The sequence below is a fragment of the Chiloscyllium plagiosum genome, chromosome 36, assembly GCF_004010195.1.
Source record: "Chiloscyllium plagiosum isolate BGI_BamShark_2017 chromosome 36, ASM401019v2, whole genome shotgun sequence".
NCBI classification, from domain to species: domain Eukaryota; kingdom Metazoa; phylum Chordata; class Chondrichthyes; order Orectolobiformes; family Hemiscylliidae; genus Chiloscyllium; species Chiloscyllium plagiosum.
Window position 1 is genome coordinate 17,271,481 of NC_057745.1, and position 16,406 is coordinate 17,287,886.

At 39.5% G+C, this 16,406-nt stretch overlaps 1 protein-coding gene across 3 annotated transcripts in view; it reads left to right on the forward strand.

The window, feature by feature from the left end:
• secisbp2l (SECIS binding protein 2-like) overlaps nucleotides 1-16,406 on the forward strand; it is an 89,547-nt gene that overhangs the window by 36,297 nt on the left and 36,844 nt on the right. For all 3 annotated transcript variants that reach the window (XM_043677423.1, XM_043677424.1, XM_043677426.1), the window contains 6 exons: nucleotides 637-809; nucleotides 4,126-4,444; nucleotides 5,806-5,923; nucleotides 9,189-9,409; nucleotides 10,310-10,334; nucleotides 15,625-15,740. In XM_043677423.1, coding sequence (XP_043533358.1) covers nucleotides 637-809; nucleotides 4,126-4,444; nucleotides 5,806-5,923; nucleotides 9,189-9,409; nucleotides 10,310-10,334; nucleotides 15,625-15,740 — 972 coding nt within the window. The remainder of the gene's footprint in view (nucleotides 1-636; nucleotides 810-4,125; nucleotides 4,445-5,805; nucleotides 5,924-9,188; nucleotides 9,410-10,309; nucleotides 10,335-15,624; nucleotides 15,741-16,406) is intronic.

Sequence of the window (16,406 nt, forward strand, 5' to 3'; positions counted from 1 at the left end):
GGGTTATTTGCTCAAATGTTTTCCTTTTTGCAAGCCTGTATCCTGTTGTTGCATTTTCTTTTAACAGTATTAAGTACATCTTTTAATTAAACTGAGTAATGAATATTCAAAGTTTTGTTTTAGCTGTACTAATTACATACTAATGTCATTAACATAGTTCAAAACCAGGGGGCAAGTTTTAAAGTGACAAGAGAAAGATTTAAAAGGGACCTGAGAGGCAACCTTTTCCATACGCAGTGGTTTCTTTTGTGGAATAAACTGCTGAGGAAGTGATAGATGCAGATACAGTTAGAACATTTCAAATATATTTGGACAGGTATATGAATAGGAAAGGTTTAGAGGGATATGGGCCAAACACAGGCAAGTGGGGCTAGTTTAGTTTGGGAAGTTTGGTCGGCATGGACGAGTTGGACAAAAGGGTTTGTTTCTGTGCTGTATGTTTCTGACTCTATGCCTATATAGAATAAAAATCAGGTTGAGTACTATCCTTTTGTACTTTGTACTGTTGATCTTGTAAAAGCTGCCATTAGTCAGATGTTCAAGCATACATTTTGTGGAATAAATTCCATTTGTTTGTGTGCGTGTGTCACCTCTAATTTCATTTTGAGTAATGAATTTTTTCACCACTTTATTCAGGATATTCAGCTCTCTGCAGAAGTAGAACCATTTATACCCCAGAAGAAGGGAACTGATATTCTTGTTCCTATGGCTCTTCCTAATGATGGAAATGGTACTGGTGTCGAAGCTCCTCCTATACCAAGCTACTTGATAACCTGTTATCCCTTTGTGCAAGAAAATCAATCTAATAGGTGAGTAGAGGTGCACAAATCAATTGTACCTTTGCATAATTTTTATTCAGATTTGTTAATTATATGGTGAAGTTTTAAAGTCAATTTTTCTTTTAGCATCACACGTGATTGGTTATTATGGAATGTCATTTGGTAAACTTTGTTATAAATCTGGATAGTTGAATTGAATTGGTTTCAGGAAGAAACTCCTGAACACTGAAATGTCTTAAATTCATGCAAATACACACCCACCCAGACCTATACTACATATTTACCCTTGACTATGGGGAATTTAGCATGATCAATTCACCTAACCTGCACATCTTTGGATTGTGGGAGGAAACCGGAGCACCCGGAGGAAACTCACGCAGACACTGGGAGAATGTGCAAACTCCACACAGTCAGTCATCCAAGGCAGGAGTCGAACTGGGTCCCTGGTGCTGTGAGGCAACAGTGCTAACCACTGAGCCACTGTGCCGCCATAAATCATTTTTCTGCACTGATCCTCCCAAAATATAAAATTGCACAACAAATTTTGGAAAACTTCCCAGCCTTCCTTTCGTGTGTGTATGTATGTATGGTTGGGGGGTGAAGGGAAAGATTGAATATCAGTTAGAAGCTAAGATTGGTTTTTGAGATTGAGGATTTAGAAAGTCTTGCAGTTTACAGTTGCAAACATGTCAAAAGCAGGATGGTCCAAGGATTCCAGTGGGATAGTTTGTTGGGACATATTATTATCTTGTAACAGGCTTACTAGTAGACTTTAAAATAACCATTATCAATTACTATTTCTCAGTGTCAAAGTAGAGTCAGCGATATTCATACTGAATTCAAGTGAAGATTGGCAAGTCTTCTAATACAGTCAGTTAAATATCTCCAGACCCCAAAATGATGTGAAAGTAGTTGAGTTTTGAATTTGGTTGAAACTTTATTGCTGGAACAGCACAGCAGGTCAGGTAGCATCCAGGGAACAGGAGATTCGACGTTTCGGGCACAGGCCCTTCTTCAGGGCCTGTGCCCGAAACGTCGAATCTCCTGTTCCCTGGATGCTGCCTGACCTGCTGTGCTGTTCCAGCAATAAAGTTTCAACTTTGATCTCCAGCATCTGCAGACCTCACTTTCTCCTCGAGTTTTGAATTTGATCAAATTAACAATGTCCTTGAGGCATTCTTCCTCTGCTAGAAAATGGGTCAGTATAAACTTGTAGTACAGAACCTTTTGGAACATTGGGTCAGATCTTAGGGCTCAAATGTTAAATTTTCTAGATAGAATTTAATTCTATTTTGTCGGTAAAATCATCTTTTAAATGCAGTACAACAGACTCATCACAAACAAAAAAGTATGTCTCAATGTATTTATTGTGTATTATTGTTAAACCTTGGTTATAGTGATAGTCTTAACTTTTGATGATTTTGCACCTGGAACCATTGACATCCTTATGTTTCTGTGAAAGCCTTTTCAAGGAGACATTTCGTTGTAAATAAGTTTTGGTGGCATCTCTGAAAACTGATTGTTGGGAAAATATTAATTTCCAATTTTAGGGGAAGTGATGGCCTAGTCATATGATTGCGAGACAATTAATCGAGAAGCTCAACTCATGTTCTGGGAACCTGAGTTTGAGTCCTGCCATGACAAATGTTGGAATTTGAATTCAGTAAAAAGAAACTCTGGAATTGACACTCTTCTGATGACCACAAAACCATTGCCTACTATTTTCTTTTTAAAAATCCGTCTCACTGGCCTTCAGAGAATGAAATCTGCCATCCTAACCTGGTCTGGCCTACATGTGATGCTAGACCTACAGGTTTCAGATCCATAATCTGGTTGACTTTAAGTGTCTCACTTGCTAGGTGATTTCACTCAGTTCAAGGGCAGCTAAGCAGCTAGGAGTGAGCAATAAATGCGAGCCAGCCAGTGATGCCCACATATCAGGAGTGAACAAAACAAAAACCGTCTTTGCCATGCTGCAGCCATATACCCAATGCAAAGTAGCCGCAGTGTGTAGCATGTACAAGGCATACTGCAGCAGCTGAACCACCCTCCTTTGACAACACCATCCAAGCATGCAAGCTGCCACCTCTAAGGACCATGCAGCAGGTGGGACCACCACCTAAAAATTTCCCCTCAATCCTCCGAACTTCTGAATCTGAATTATATTGCTGCTGCCTCACTTTAACAAAATCAAGTATCTTGGACCTCCTTTTCTCACAGCACTGTGGGTGTACCTGTGCAAATGGGACTGCAGTGGTCCAAGAAAGTGACTTACCACCTGCACTTTGAGGCTATTAGGAATGAGTGACAAATGCTGTAATGGCTACATCTCATGAAACAATGAAAACAAAGCCTAGGAAATGAAAGGCTGGTACCAAGTGACAGAAGGTACCAAATTACATTTAGCCCTATGGGCATGAGCCAGTCCTTGTCTCATACAGTCATAGAGATGTACAGCATGGAAACAGACCCTTCGGTCCAACTCGTACATGCTGACCAGAAATCCCAACCCAATCTAATCCCACCTGCCAGCAGTCGGCCCATATCCCTCCCAACCCCTCCTATTTATATATCCGTCCAGATGCCTTTTAAATGTTGCAATTGTACTAGCCTCTACTAGCCTCATGCTGGCTGTGCTTTAGTGTTAACAAAATACTTATAGTTCAGCACTGTCAAGTACTGTCTGACTGTTGGCATGAGGAACATGGTGCTGTTCTGGAAGAGAAACAGGTTTTGGATTACAGGTAGGTTTGTCAATCTTGTAGCAGTTTCTGTAGTGCAGGTTAGTGCACCTTCTTAGTGATAAAAGCTACTGAAAATAGCTGTGGAGTCCAACTAGCGCACAATTTAATATGATTTGATTCTGGAAGAGCAACAACTGCTGATGGCGCAGTTAGGAAAGAACTGTTGGAGATGAATGAAATTGGAGTTGATAAAATGTTTAATGGACATTGTTGCTTATGCTGGTAATGCATTCAATTCATGCAGCCTGGCATACAAAATGCATTAAGTAATTGACTGTAAGGAGTGAAATGCAAAATTCTAGCTGAGCTATTTGTCCTGTTCTTGGGCAAGTGAAAAGAAAAAAGCAAGGCAAGAGAGAAAAACTGCCTAAATGAATCTGTATTTCTGCAAATGGTGGGAGACAGGATTTGATGCCTGTGCTTAATGGCCTCATGCTTTTAAAAGAAAACTGCTCGCCTTCCAATTCATTGCAACAATTCAATGGAGATTGAGTAATATTTGAAAAAAGTCTGACCAGATGTGTTATTGTGAATATATGTTAATAAATATAGTTTTATAAATTCAAACTATTTTCATGCTTTCCTTTTGTATTATATTGCAGGCAATTGCCTGTGTATAATGGTGATATTCGGTGGCAGCAAGTGAATCCAAATTCATCAGGACCATACCTTGCCTATCCCATATTGCCAACACCACAGCCTCCTGTTTCTACAGATTATGCTTACTACCAGCTCATGCCAGCACCATGCACACCAATGGTGGGTTTTTATTCTCCCTTTCCTCCACCATACACTGCACCTTTCCAGCCAGCCAATGTGGTGAATGCATTGTCTGACTGCAGTGAAAGACCTGTTACTGCCGGACAAGCCTGCCAAGCTAGCACTCAGAGAAGCAGAACCAGCAGAGGTCCAGTGCCGAAGGTAAGGATTTCCAGCTGTATTTGCTGTTTATGCTTTACAGAATTGAATGACCCTGTTTCACCTTGCTCCAATTGAAAGTTAGCCTTTCAATTTCATCTGAACCTGTGGGAGTGAAAACATTTCCTTTAGAATGCTAAGCATGATTTCGGTTAGATAAATAAAGATCGTAATTATATATATTTACATTCTCCCCCTTTCCATACTACTTGGGCAATACACATTTAGAAGTGTTGAATACCAACAAATGGAGTTGTGTTCACTGATACCTTACCCAGATGACCATTACTTGTGAATAAAATTAGGTATGATCAACAAGCTGTTAAATTCTATGGGGAAGTCAGCAAGTTGCCTGTGGCATTTTTCAGCTCAAGTCACTGGATAACAAAGGAACTGATTTTTATGGGGTTTTTGTTCTCCCTTTACTATCATGGACTGTTGGTGCCAAATCTGATTTTCTGATAGTTTGACATTATTGATTTAGTGTGGTTGTGCTGACCTTATAAGAGTCAGAATTCTGACTCATGCTTTTTTAAAGGGGTGAAGTTATGCCAGCTGTGTGCATTTTTTAAAAAAAATCTCATGGAACATAGTATCTAACTCATGCCATTTACTTACCTATTGAGAATCTAGGTTTAGAAAATTTAACCTTGAATGGAAAAAAAAGACAGCATTTGTCCTCTTGCTTGTAGCTAACGCCTCATGATGGTTTGATATAAAAACCACCAATGTCAATTTTGTAATGATATGCAAAGATATTGGAAGAGGTGGACATAAAGATTGTTAGTAAAATCAATTGTCTTGCATGTTAACTCAAGGTGGTTGTCAGCTAATTTTGCGAAATATTAATGTGGCAGAATCTTTACTGATTTTGTGAATACTTTGTATTAAACAAAATCCAAACAATTTTCTCTCTCTTTCCCTCTTAATCTATGGAAACCTTGCTGCTATGTGTTTACTATAATTTTAGGCACCTGCCAATGCCTTCCCAACACACTCTAATCATGTGTAACCTTTGGTTAGCCATGTCTGAACCTGTCCAAACTTGATGTTTCACTTTGTTCTCTAACTATTCTTGCTTAGTCATGATTTGCATTCCCAGTATTTTATTTCCCCTTCCACCTCTCCATCTCCCATTTCTCCTTTTAAACTGCTGCTTAAACCCAACCCCTCTGTTTTGATCATAACATCTAATATTTCCTTATGTGTCGGAATCCATCTGTGAAGATATTTTGCTGTGTAAAACAGACTGTACGAATACAAGTTAGCTTGCTAAGCTGTTGGAGTAGCTAACTGTTAGGACAAATAACAGCAATTTCTCTGTTTTCATTTTGAGTTAGGAATTGCATTTCTTATTTGTGCAGGTTTTGAAAACGACCAAGCCTCTGGTGAGAAACGTAGCTGTTCAAAAGGAAAACAGTGCCTCGGGTCCTGAAAATAGATCGAAGATTGTGTTGCTGGTGGACGCCAGTCAGCAAACAGGTAAGGAACCTTAATTTCCCAGCTTACCAGAACTTGGTCAAACTTAACCAAACCAAGAAACTTAATTCTGATATAGTTACCCTAAACTCAATAATGAAATAATGCAAGTAGCTGTCTAAGAAATGCCCCCAACTAGTGTAATGGATCAAAGCTCTGAAATCTTGTGGTCTTATGGAAAGTCTTGTCACAAGCAGGTATAAATGGTGCCAGGCAATTAAACAGCTCTTAGGAACTGGCAGCTCCACAAATATTACAACTCTCAATAACGGGAGAGCCCAGTACAAAAGACAAGACAGAAATCTTTATATCCATCAATAGCCAGGGATCCATCTCTGCCACCTCCTGAGACCATCCCAATATCACAGATTACAGTTTTCAGCCAGTTCACTTTAATCCATAATATCAAAAAAAAGGCTAAAGACAATGGTACTACATTTTTTTGGGGTCTGACAGCATTTCAATAATCATATTGAAGACTCCTACTATAGAACTAGCCAAGTCTCCAGCCATGGTGTTTCAATACAGCTTGTCGAGTTACGTCCAGTGCACAAGGAGTAGGCTAAATTTGATTTCCTTTTATCAGCCAACTGTTGATAATCAGCAAAGTGATGGAATGGATTATTTTCAGTCTGTCAAACAGCACATGCAGAAGTTTGATCTTTTGCTTCTGACTTTGTTCTCACCTGGGCCAAACATGGACAGGAGAAAGTGAGGACTGCAGATGCTGGAGATCAGAGCTGAAAATGTGTTGCTGGAAAAGCGCAGCAGGTCAGGCAGCATCCAGGGAACAGGAGAATCGACGTTTCGGGCATAAGCCCTGTTCCCTGGATGCTGCCTGACCTGCTGCGCTTTTCCAAACATGGACAAAGGAGCTGAACATCACAGGCCATGTGAGAGTACATCCAAGGTGACATTTGACCAAGTACAGTATCATAGACCTGAGCTTTGCTAGAGTCAATGGGAATTGGGGAAAACTCTTCACTAGTTAGTCATACCTCACACAGAGGGAGGACATTCTGATTTTTGGTTGATTAACTCAATCCTGAGAACCTGCTGCATGAGTTTCTTGAGGTAGTATTGAATGCAAACCCAACTTCAGCTGCTTTGTCAGTTACTTCCCTCCATCATGAGGTCAGAAGTAAGATTGTTCACTGATGATACCTATAATATGATACATTAAAATTAATATGGGACATACAACAAATGAAACATACAAGATCCTGAGGATTGTTAATAGGATAGTTGATAGAGTATGTTTCTTCATGGGTAGAAGGTACAACCTGGATGTAGGTTTGCTTGCTGAGCTGGAGGATTTGTTTTCAAACATTTTGTCACCATGCTAGGTAACGTCATTAGTCAGCCTCCAGATGAAGCACTGGTGGTATGGCCCGCTTTCTATTTGTGTTTAGGTTTCCTTGGGTTGGTGTGGGTAGAACCAGAGTCATTGGTTCAAAATCAGGAGTTGCCCATTTAAAACAAGGATGGAGCAATTTTTTCTGTGAAGAGTGAGAGTCTTTGGAAGTTGCTTCCTGAAAAGGTGATGGAATCAGCGCCCTTGAATATTTTTAAGGCAGAAGTAGATGTATTCATGTTAATCACTTTCACCCTTGTTTATCAGTAGGTGGGAGTGTGGATTTGGGTTGCAGTCAGATTAGTGAGCAAGAGAATCTAACCATTACTCCTTGACATTCAAAGGTACTATAATTGCTGAACCCCACACTATCAATATTCTGGTGACTCTTTGATCAGGAACTGAACTGGCAAAGCCATGTAAATAATGTGATTTCAAGAGTAGGCTAGAACCTAGGAAATCTGCAGCAAATAATTCACCCATTGTCCACTATCTACAAAACACAACCCGAGTGTGTGCAATACTGTCCACTTGCCTAAATGAATGCAGCTTTGAGATCACTCAAGAAGCTTGACACCATTCAGAGCAAAGCATCCTACCTGACTGGCATCCCATTTGCCATCTTCAGCTGCAGTGTCTAGCAGGTACAAGATGCACTGCAGTAACATACCAAAGGCTCCTTTGATAGCATCCCTCAAGCCTGAGATTTCTACCACCTAGAAGGATAATAACAGCACATACACAGGAACGCCACCTGTAAGTTCGCCTTGATGACTTGGAATAATACCACTGTTCCTCCAGTACTACTGAGTGAAAATCCTGAAATCAAGAGAACATCCCATGAGCAATTTTATTTAGAAACGAAGTGACAAATATTTTATTTCTTAATTTATCTTGCCAGTGTGAAAACATCTTTGTGTTAATAATAGTGAGCATTTGGCAATAATAAATTCAAAGCTAGCAATTTATTATTACTATGGTTTAAAACTGACATTGAAGTTCAGTTGGAACATGTGATACAAGAATATTTTCTGTAGCAGACTGAAAGGAGTGAGAAGGAAAAGAACAAAATTGAATTTAGAGGTACTACAGAAATGTTAAGTCACATAGTATGTGAGTATCTTTTAGAATGTCAGAAAGTGGATGCATTTTCAGGGTCCTTTTCTGCTTTGAGCTTCAGTGCAACCCTGTGCTGTTGGCAATCGAACTGCTGCAGAAGTTAGCAACTCCAACAGAAATGGGGGGAGGAAAGTCCTGAGGCCCTCACTGGACTGTACTGCTCTCAAGCTCATAATGGTGACTGAGTTACTGAAATGAGGAATATTATTTTATAATTTTAAAATGGCCACAGTATGATGAACATAGTTGTGCATTTATGAAATTATTCTTTGAAAATTCGCTGTTGATTGATAATCCCAAATCCAGAAGCAGAATGTGCCACACTTCTTTCCTTATACCTGCTTTAAGCACATTCTATTAGCAAATTATTGTAGTGTGTGGAAAACAGTTTTCATATGTAATACCAGAGCTTCATTCTGCTATCTAAATTTCAAGTCATAGAGATGTACAACATGGAAACAGACCCTTCGGTCCAACCTGTCTGCTTGCAGTTTTGCACATCTAGTCATGAAAACTTAATGAGTACAATCTTCTTTTGTTTGAGACAGTTGTGAGGAAGTATTTTAATGCTTTGTTCTGCAAGGCTTAATAGAAATATTTTGATTATGTTGAACAGACATGGTTGTTGATGCTGCTTTATGGCAATGTTCTCTACCTTTAAAATATGGCTTTGTTTTGGTAGTTCAAAACTGATGCACTAAATGGATGGTGCTAAATCAAACTCTGCAATTATTTGAAAGATTTGTTATAATCTGTATCTTCAATTGTAAATGTGATTGTCTTTATTATTAAAAGATTTTCCTGGGGATGTAGCCAATAAAACACACACCGAGAGGGCCAGCCCCTTGATTTGGAAATCAAAAGTCAGGAGAAGAAGAGCATCTCACCCTGCTGCTGAATCTTCAAGCGAACAAGGAGCTAGTGAAGCTGACATTGACAGTGATAGTGGCTACTGCAGTCCCAAGCATAGCCACAGTCAGACCACATCAGCTACTACAAGGAGTACAGAATGCAAAGTACGTAAATATACATAGTTCATATAACCAAAATAAACTGTGATATTAAAATGTTCTGTGAATGATGGAGGTTTAGGACTGTTAGCAGAGTCTGAAGCATTTCCCATACTTCTGCACAGTTTAACCCTTTCCCCCTCCATCCCAGAGCCATGACAGGGTTCCCCTCTTCACATGATCCACCCCAGTAGCCTTCAGTTTAGTCATTCTTCACCATTTTCTGCCTCTTCCAGCATGATATCATCACCAAATACATTTTCTCCTCTCCTCCTCTAAGTGTTCTGAAGGTACCATTTCTTCACAATATCTTGGCCCATTTCTGTATTGCTGGATTATCAGCATTCCATGACACCTTCCCATTCACTTGAAGAGAGGAACAACACTTTCCTTTTTATCTCCCTTCTATTTAGCCAAAACCTGAAATATTCCTGCCAAATGAGGCAATGTGTTTGTACTTCTCTTAATCTAGTCCACTGTATTCACTGCTGATGGTGTGGTCTCTTCTACATAGAGGATTACAAATATGGACCAATTTGTTGCACATAAACCCAAAAAACTTAAAACTGAAACCCACCTCAAAACAATTAGTATATTAATCCAAGTTTAAACTTTAAAACTGCAAACATGTTCATTTTAAATTTACTAGTGCAAAAACAGCATATTTATCCAATTATTGAAATCTAAACTTATTGCATTCAGAAGACACCTTTTGTGTTAAAACAGTCTAAATAAAGCAGATACAAGTCCAGCTAGTAAAACCTGGTAAGGGTTCTATTCTGAAATAAATATTTTGTGGCAATTGTCAAATTATATTCCATTTGAAATTATGATTTTTGCTTTTACTGGAATATGGTGAATGTGCATATACGGAGTTGGATGAAACTGTTTTTTGTTTTATTTCAGGTCGCCGATTTAACAGGGATTGCAGGTAATTAATTTAAATATTTGTGCTGTAAAAGTTTCACAGTAGTGGTGAGAATAGGTAAGTCACTGCCTCATTAAAATTATTGAAGCAAAAGTCATTGTCTTCGTGGATAAATGCAACAGAAGGAAATGGAGCGTGTGTGTCTGTATCTGTCTGTTGGGATGGAGAGGTGGGGAGAGGACAGACCGCATGGGAAGGATATTCATGTACACTATAAATATTTGGCAATGCCTCTTGGACCAAATAATTTGTTTCCATTCTGCATGTTCAAATATTTCAACTTATATAAGTTAGAATAAATTAGACTCGTAGAATGGTTTCAACACAGGAAAGGCACATGGCCTATTGAGCCAGTATCTTCATTAGTTCTGCAAAGTTAAAATACAACTTTCTTGAGCCTTCTGAGGCTGGTACAGTTGAGAAAAGAAGTGAGTCAAACAGTTAGGGCAGTTAGGAACAAAGAAGAGAGCAAGGTAGGACTGATAAATTAAGCTGCATTGATTTCAATGCAAGGGGCCTAACAGGGAAGGCAGATGAACGCAGGGCATGGTTAGGAACATGGGACTGGGATATCATAGCAATTACAGAAACATGGCTCGTGGATGGACAGGACTGGCAGCTTAATGTTCCAGGATACAAATACTACAGGAAGGGAGGCAAGAGAGGAGGGGGAGTAGAATTTTTGACCAGGGATAGCACTACATCTGAACTGAGGGAGGATAAGCCTGGAAATACATCCAGGGAGGTTATTTGGGTGGAACTGAGAAATAAGAAAGGGATGATCACCTTATTGGGAATGTATTATAGATCCCCTAATAGTCAGAGAGAAATTGAGAAACAAATTTGTAAGGAGATCTCCGTTATCTTTTAAGAATAACAGGGTAGTTATGGTAAGTTAGACGATTTTAACTTTCCAAGCATAGACTGGGACTGCCATCGTGTTAAGGATTTAGATGGAGAGGAATTTGTTAAGTGTGTACAAAAAAATTTTCTGATTCAGTATGTGGATTTACCTACTAGAGAAGGTGCAAAGCTTGACCTACTCTTGGGAAATAAGGCAGGGCAGGTGACTGAGGTGTCAGTGGGTGAGCACTTTGGAGTCAGCGACCATAATTTTATTTGTTTTAAAATCGTGATAGAAAAGGATAGACCAGATCTAGAAGTTGAAGTTCTAAATTGGAGGAAGGCTAATTTTGATAGTATTAGGCAAGAACTTTCAAAAGCTGATTGGGAAGCAGATGTACGCAAGTAAAGGATGGCTGGAAAATGGGAAGCCTTCAAAAATGAGATAACGAGAGTCCAGAGCCAGTATATACCTGTTAGGATGAAAGGAAAGGCTAGTAGGTATAGGGAATGCTGGATAACTAAAGACATTGAGGGTTTGGTTTAAAAAAAAGAAGGAAGCATATGTCAGGTATAGACCGGATAGATCGAGTGAATCGTTAGAAGAGTATAAAGGCAGTAAGAGTATATTTAAGAGGGAAATCAGGAGAGCAAAAGGGGACATGAGATTGCTTTGGCAAATAGAGTTAAGGAGAATCCAAAGGGTTTTTACAAATACATTTAAGGAGAAAAGGGTAACTAGGGAGAGAATAGGGCCCCTCAAAGATCAGCAAGGTGGCCTTTGTGTGGAGCTGCAGGAAATGGGGAGACACTAAACGAGTATTTTGCATCAGTATTTACTGTGGAAAAGGGCATGGAAGATATAGATATTGGGGAAATAGATGGTGACATCTTGAAAAAGTCCATGTTACAGAGGTGGAAGTGCTGGATGTGTTGAAATGCATAGAAATGGATTAATCCCCAGCACCTGACCAGGTGTACCCTAGAACTCTGTGGGAAGTGATTGCTGGGCCTCTTGCTGAGATATTTGTATCATCAATAGTCACAGGTGAGATGCCGGAAGACTCAAGGTTGGCTAACATGGTGCCATTGTTTAAGAAAGGTGGTAAGGACAAGCCAGGGAACTATAGACCAGTGAGCCTGACGCCGGTGATGGGCAGGTTGTTGGAGGGAATCCTGAGGGACAGGGTGTACACGTATTTGGAAAGGCAAGGACTGATTAGGGTTAGTCAACATTGCTTTGTGTGTGAGAAATCATGTCTCACAAACTTTGATTGTGTTTATTTGAAGAAGTAACAAAGAGGATTGATGAGGGCAGAGCGGTAGATGTGATTTATAAGGGCTTCAGTAAGGCATTCAACAAGGTTCCCCATGGGAGACTGTTTAGCAAGGTTAGATCTCATGGAAGAGAGGGAGAACTAGCCATTTGGATACAGAACTGGCTCAAAGGTAGAAAACAGAGTGGTGGTGGAGGGTTGTTTCTCACACAGGAGACCTGTGATCAGTGGAGTGTCACAAGGATCGGTGCTGAAGCATTGACTGTTCATCATTATATAAATTATTTGGATGTGAGCATAAGGGGTATAGTTAGTAAGTTTGCAGATGACGCCAACATTGCAGGTGTAGTGGACAGCGAAGAGGGTTACCTCAGATTACAAAAGGATCTTGATCAGATGGGCCAATGGGCTGAGGAGTGACAGATGGAGTTTAATTTGGATAAATGTGAGTGCTGCATTTTGGGAAAGCAAATCTTAGCAGGACTTATACACTTAATGGTAAGGTCCTAGGGAGTGTTGCTGAAGAAAGAGACCTTGGAGTGTAGGTTCATAGCTCCTTGAAAGTAGGCCACTATTGGAATATTGCATGCAATTCTGGTCTCCTTTCTATTGGAAGGATGTCATGAAACCTGAAAGGGTTCAGAAAAGATTTACAAGTATGTTGCCAGGGTTGAAGAATTTGATCTATAGGGAGAGGTTGGATAGGCTGGGGCTGTCCTCCCTGGAGTGTCAGAGTCGGAGGGGTGACCTTATAGAGATTTATAAAATCATGAGGGGCACGGATAGGATAAATAGACAAGGTCTTTTCCCTGGAGTGGGGAGTCCAGAACTAGAGGGCATAGGATTAGGGTGAGAGGGGAAAGATATAAAAGGGACCTAAGGGGCAACTTTTTCACACAGAGGGTGGTACGTTTATGGAATGAGCTGCCAGAGGAAGTGGTGGTGGCTGGTACAATTGCAACATTTAAGAGGCATTTGGATGGGTATGTGAATAGGAAAGGTTTGGAGGGATATGGGCTGGGTGCTGGCAGTTGGGACTAGATTGGGTTGGGATATCTGGTCGCCACAGACAAGTTGGCCCAAAGGGTCTGTTTCCCTGCTGTACATCTGTATGACTCTGATCTTCGATCTCCTACTGTTAGATGTAAATTATATTGTCAGTCATACAAAAATAGAACATTCTTCAAAATATAGGGCCATTCGTTTTTGTGCAAAATTCACCATTTACAAACAGTAGGACAAATCCGATCCAGCCAGTTACTGCTCCATCAGTCTACTCTTGGTATTTCTCCAGTTTAGTTTTATTTAATTTTCTAATTCACCTTATCAGTGCTGCTTATTGTCTTGTTCCTCTCTCTTTGTAAGGTTATCCTTCACCTTCCATGTTTCTTTCAGGTTTTTTTTTTAAGATTTTTCGAAGAAAATTCTATTTGTTCTCTCAAATAGGGAAGAAAAGACTTGCATATTCATATGGCATCTTTCACAATCTAAGCATATTTTTAAAAAGCTTGCAGACAATGATTTATTTTTTGGAATATTGTCTTTGGCAAATATACACTGCAGAAGCTTCAATAAATCACTGACCATATAATTTCTTTGTGTTTTGTTTGAAGAATAAATATTTATTAAGCCCAAGGGGAACACTTCTGCTGATAGAATAGTCCACCTAAGGATGCTGTCAGGGCCTCTTTAATGTAGCCAGAACAACAACATCTTCAGTATAATACTTGGTGAGCAAGGCACTGTAAAATGTGTCAACTAACTTTGTAGTCAGCTCTGGAATGGCAATTATATCTGCCACTTCTGGCCCCAAAACAGAAGTGCTACCACTGAGCTTCTGCTATCATTTCTCAGTTTCCTGATGCTAACTATTAACATTGATTATTTAAACCACACAGTCTCGCTTTATTTTTATGCGGACCAGAACTGAGCAAATTAGGTAGGGTGTGGTTGAAACTGGATCATGTTTTCCCATTTTTTAAATGACACTGGGAAGGCTGCATTTATCACTCCTCCTGAGCAGTTCTGAGCAGGTGATTGTGGTTTGCCACCTTTAACCAGCTGATTTGATAAAAGGCTCTTTGATCACTGTTCTGCTTAGATTGCATTTGTTGAATGTTGAACTTTGTTCTTAATCATTTCAATATTATTCATAAAGTGCATTTCACACTGACATATCTTTTCTCTTTCTATACAGTCATAAAGATATACAGGATGGAAACAGACCCTTCGGTCCAACTCCTCCATGATGACCAGATATCTCTAATAAACCGAGTCCCATTTGCCAGCATTTGGCCCATATCCCTCCAAACCCTTCCTATTTAATTAAAAGCCATTTGGATAGGTATATATTGTAATTGTACCAGCCTCCACCACTACTTCTGGCAGCTGATTCCATACACATGCCACCCTTTGTGTGAAAAAGTTGCCCCTTATGTTCCTTTTAAATCTTTCCCTTTTCACCTTAAACCGTTGCCATCTGGTTTGGACTTCCACATGCAAGGGAAAAAAAACCTTGTCAATTCACCCAATCCATGTTCCTCGTGATTTTTTTAAACCTCTATAAGGTCACTTCTCAACTTCTGACACTCCAGAGAAAATAGCCCCAGTCAATTCAGCCTCTCCCTAAAGCTCAAATCCTCCAACCCTGCAACATCCTTGTAAATCCAATCTGAACTCTTTCAAGTTTCACAACATCCTTCCTATAGGAGGGAGATCTGAATTGCACACAGTATTCCAATTGTGGCCTAACCAATCTCCTGTACAGCTACATCATAGCCACCCTTAATTTCATTCATATAAAATTATATTTGTAATATAAGAAATATTTGGACAGAAGTTACAATTTAGTATGGTTAGATTTAACACTTATGGTTTTTGGGAGACAAATCTGTCATCATCCAAGAATTTGTTTGAATTTTATAATGTTTTAAATATGAATGACGTTAGAAGTCTTAAATTTTATAGCCTAAAATGTCTTTTATGTATATATGTGTAAATTAGTAAACATTCATTACATAATCATGAAAATGGATGATTTAACTGCTGATATTTATGAAAGCTTGCATCATGTGCTGCTACACTTACTATGTGTAATGTAGAAATTATATAAGTTCATCTTTGAGTTATTATCTTGTAGCTATTAATGAGGTGGAGTTTTCTTTTACACCCAGGAGGCCCCAGTTGGGCGAATGTCGCTTCCCAAGCACCACAAAGGTTTGGGATGGACAGAATCCAGACATTTTCTTGTGGTCGAGTTGGCAGGCCGGCAGATCTGCGAAACTCTCAGGTATGTGTGTAGACTTGTTACCATCATTCAGAATTTGGAACATTCGTGTTATTATTTGTTTTAAGATAGAAAATTCCTTGCCTTCCAGTTGGTTTTCTATTATATTTCTGTACAAATCGGTGTCTATATTGGCCACATTTTTCAGTGACTGTGCAATCAGTGAAATACTGAGCAAATTAATAGTCTAATTTGATGATCTCGCCATCAATAATTTTGTTCATAATTGAGTTGGAAGCCTCACAGCTGATTACTAATATTGCAACATAAATTGGAAATACTAAGTAGGTCAAGCAGCAGCTGTAAAGAGAAACAGTTGAGATTTCATTTTGATATAACCTTTCATCGGAACTTCAGTCAATTGATCATCCGGCGAAGTTATATGGGTGGAGCTGAGAAACACGAAAGGGATGACCACCTTGTTGGGATTGTGCTATAGGCCCTCCAATAGCAAGCGGAAATTGAGAAACAAATATGTAAGGAGATCTCCAATATGTGTAGGAATAATAAGGTTGCAATGGTCGGGATTTTAACTCTCCAAACATAGACTGGGGCTGTCAGAGTGTTAAGGGCTTGGATAGGGAGGAATTTAAGTGTGTACAAGAAAACTCTTATTCAATATATGGATGTATCTACTAGAGAGGGAGCAATATTTGACCTTCTGTTAGA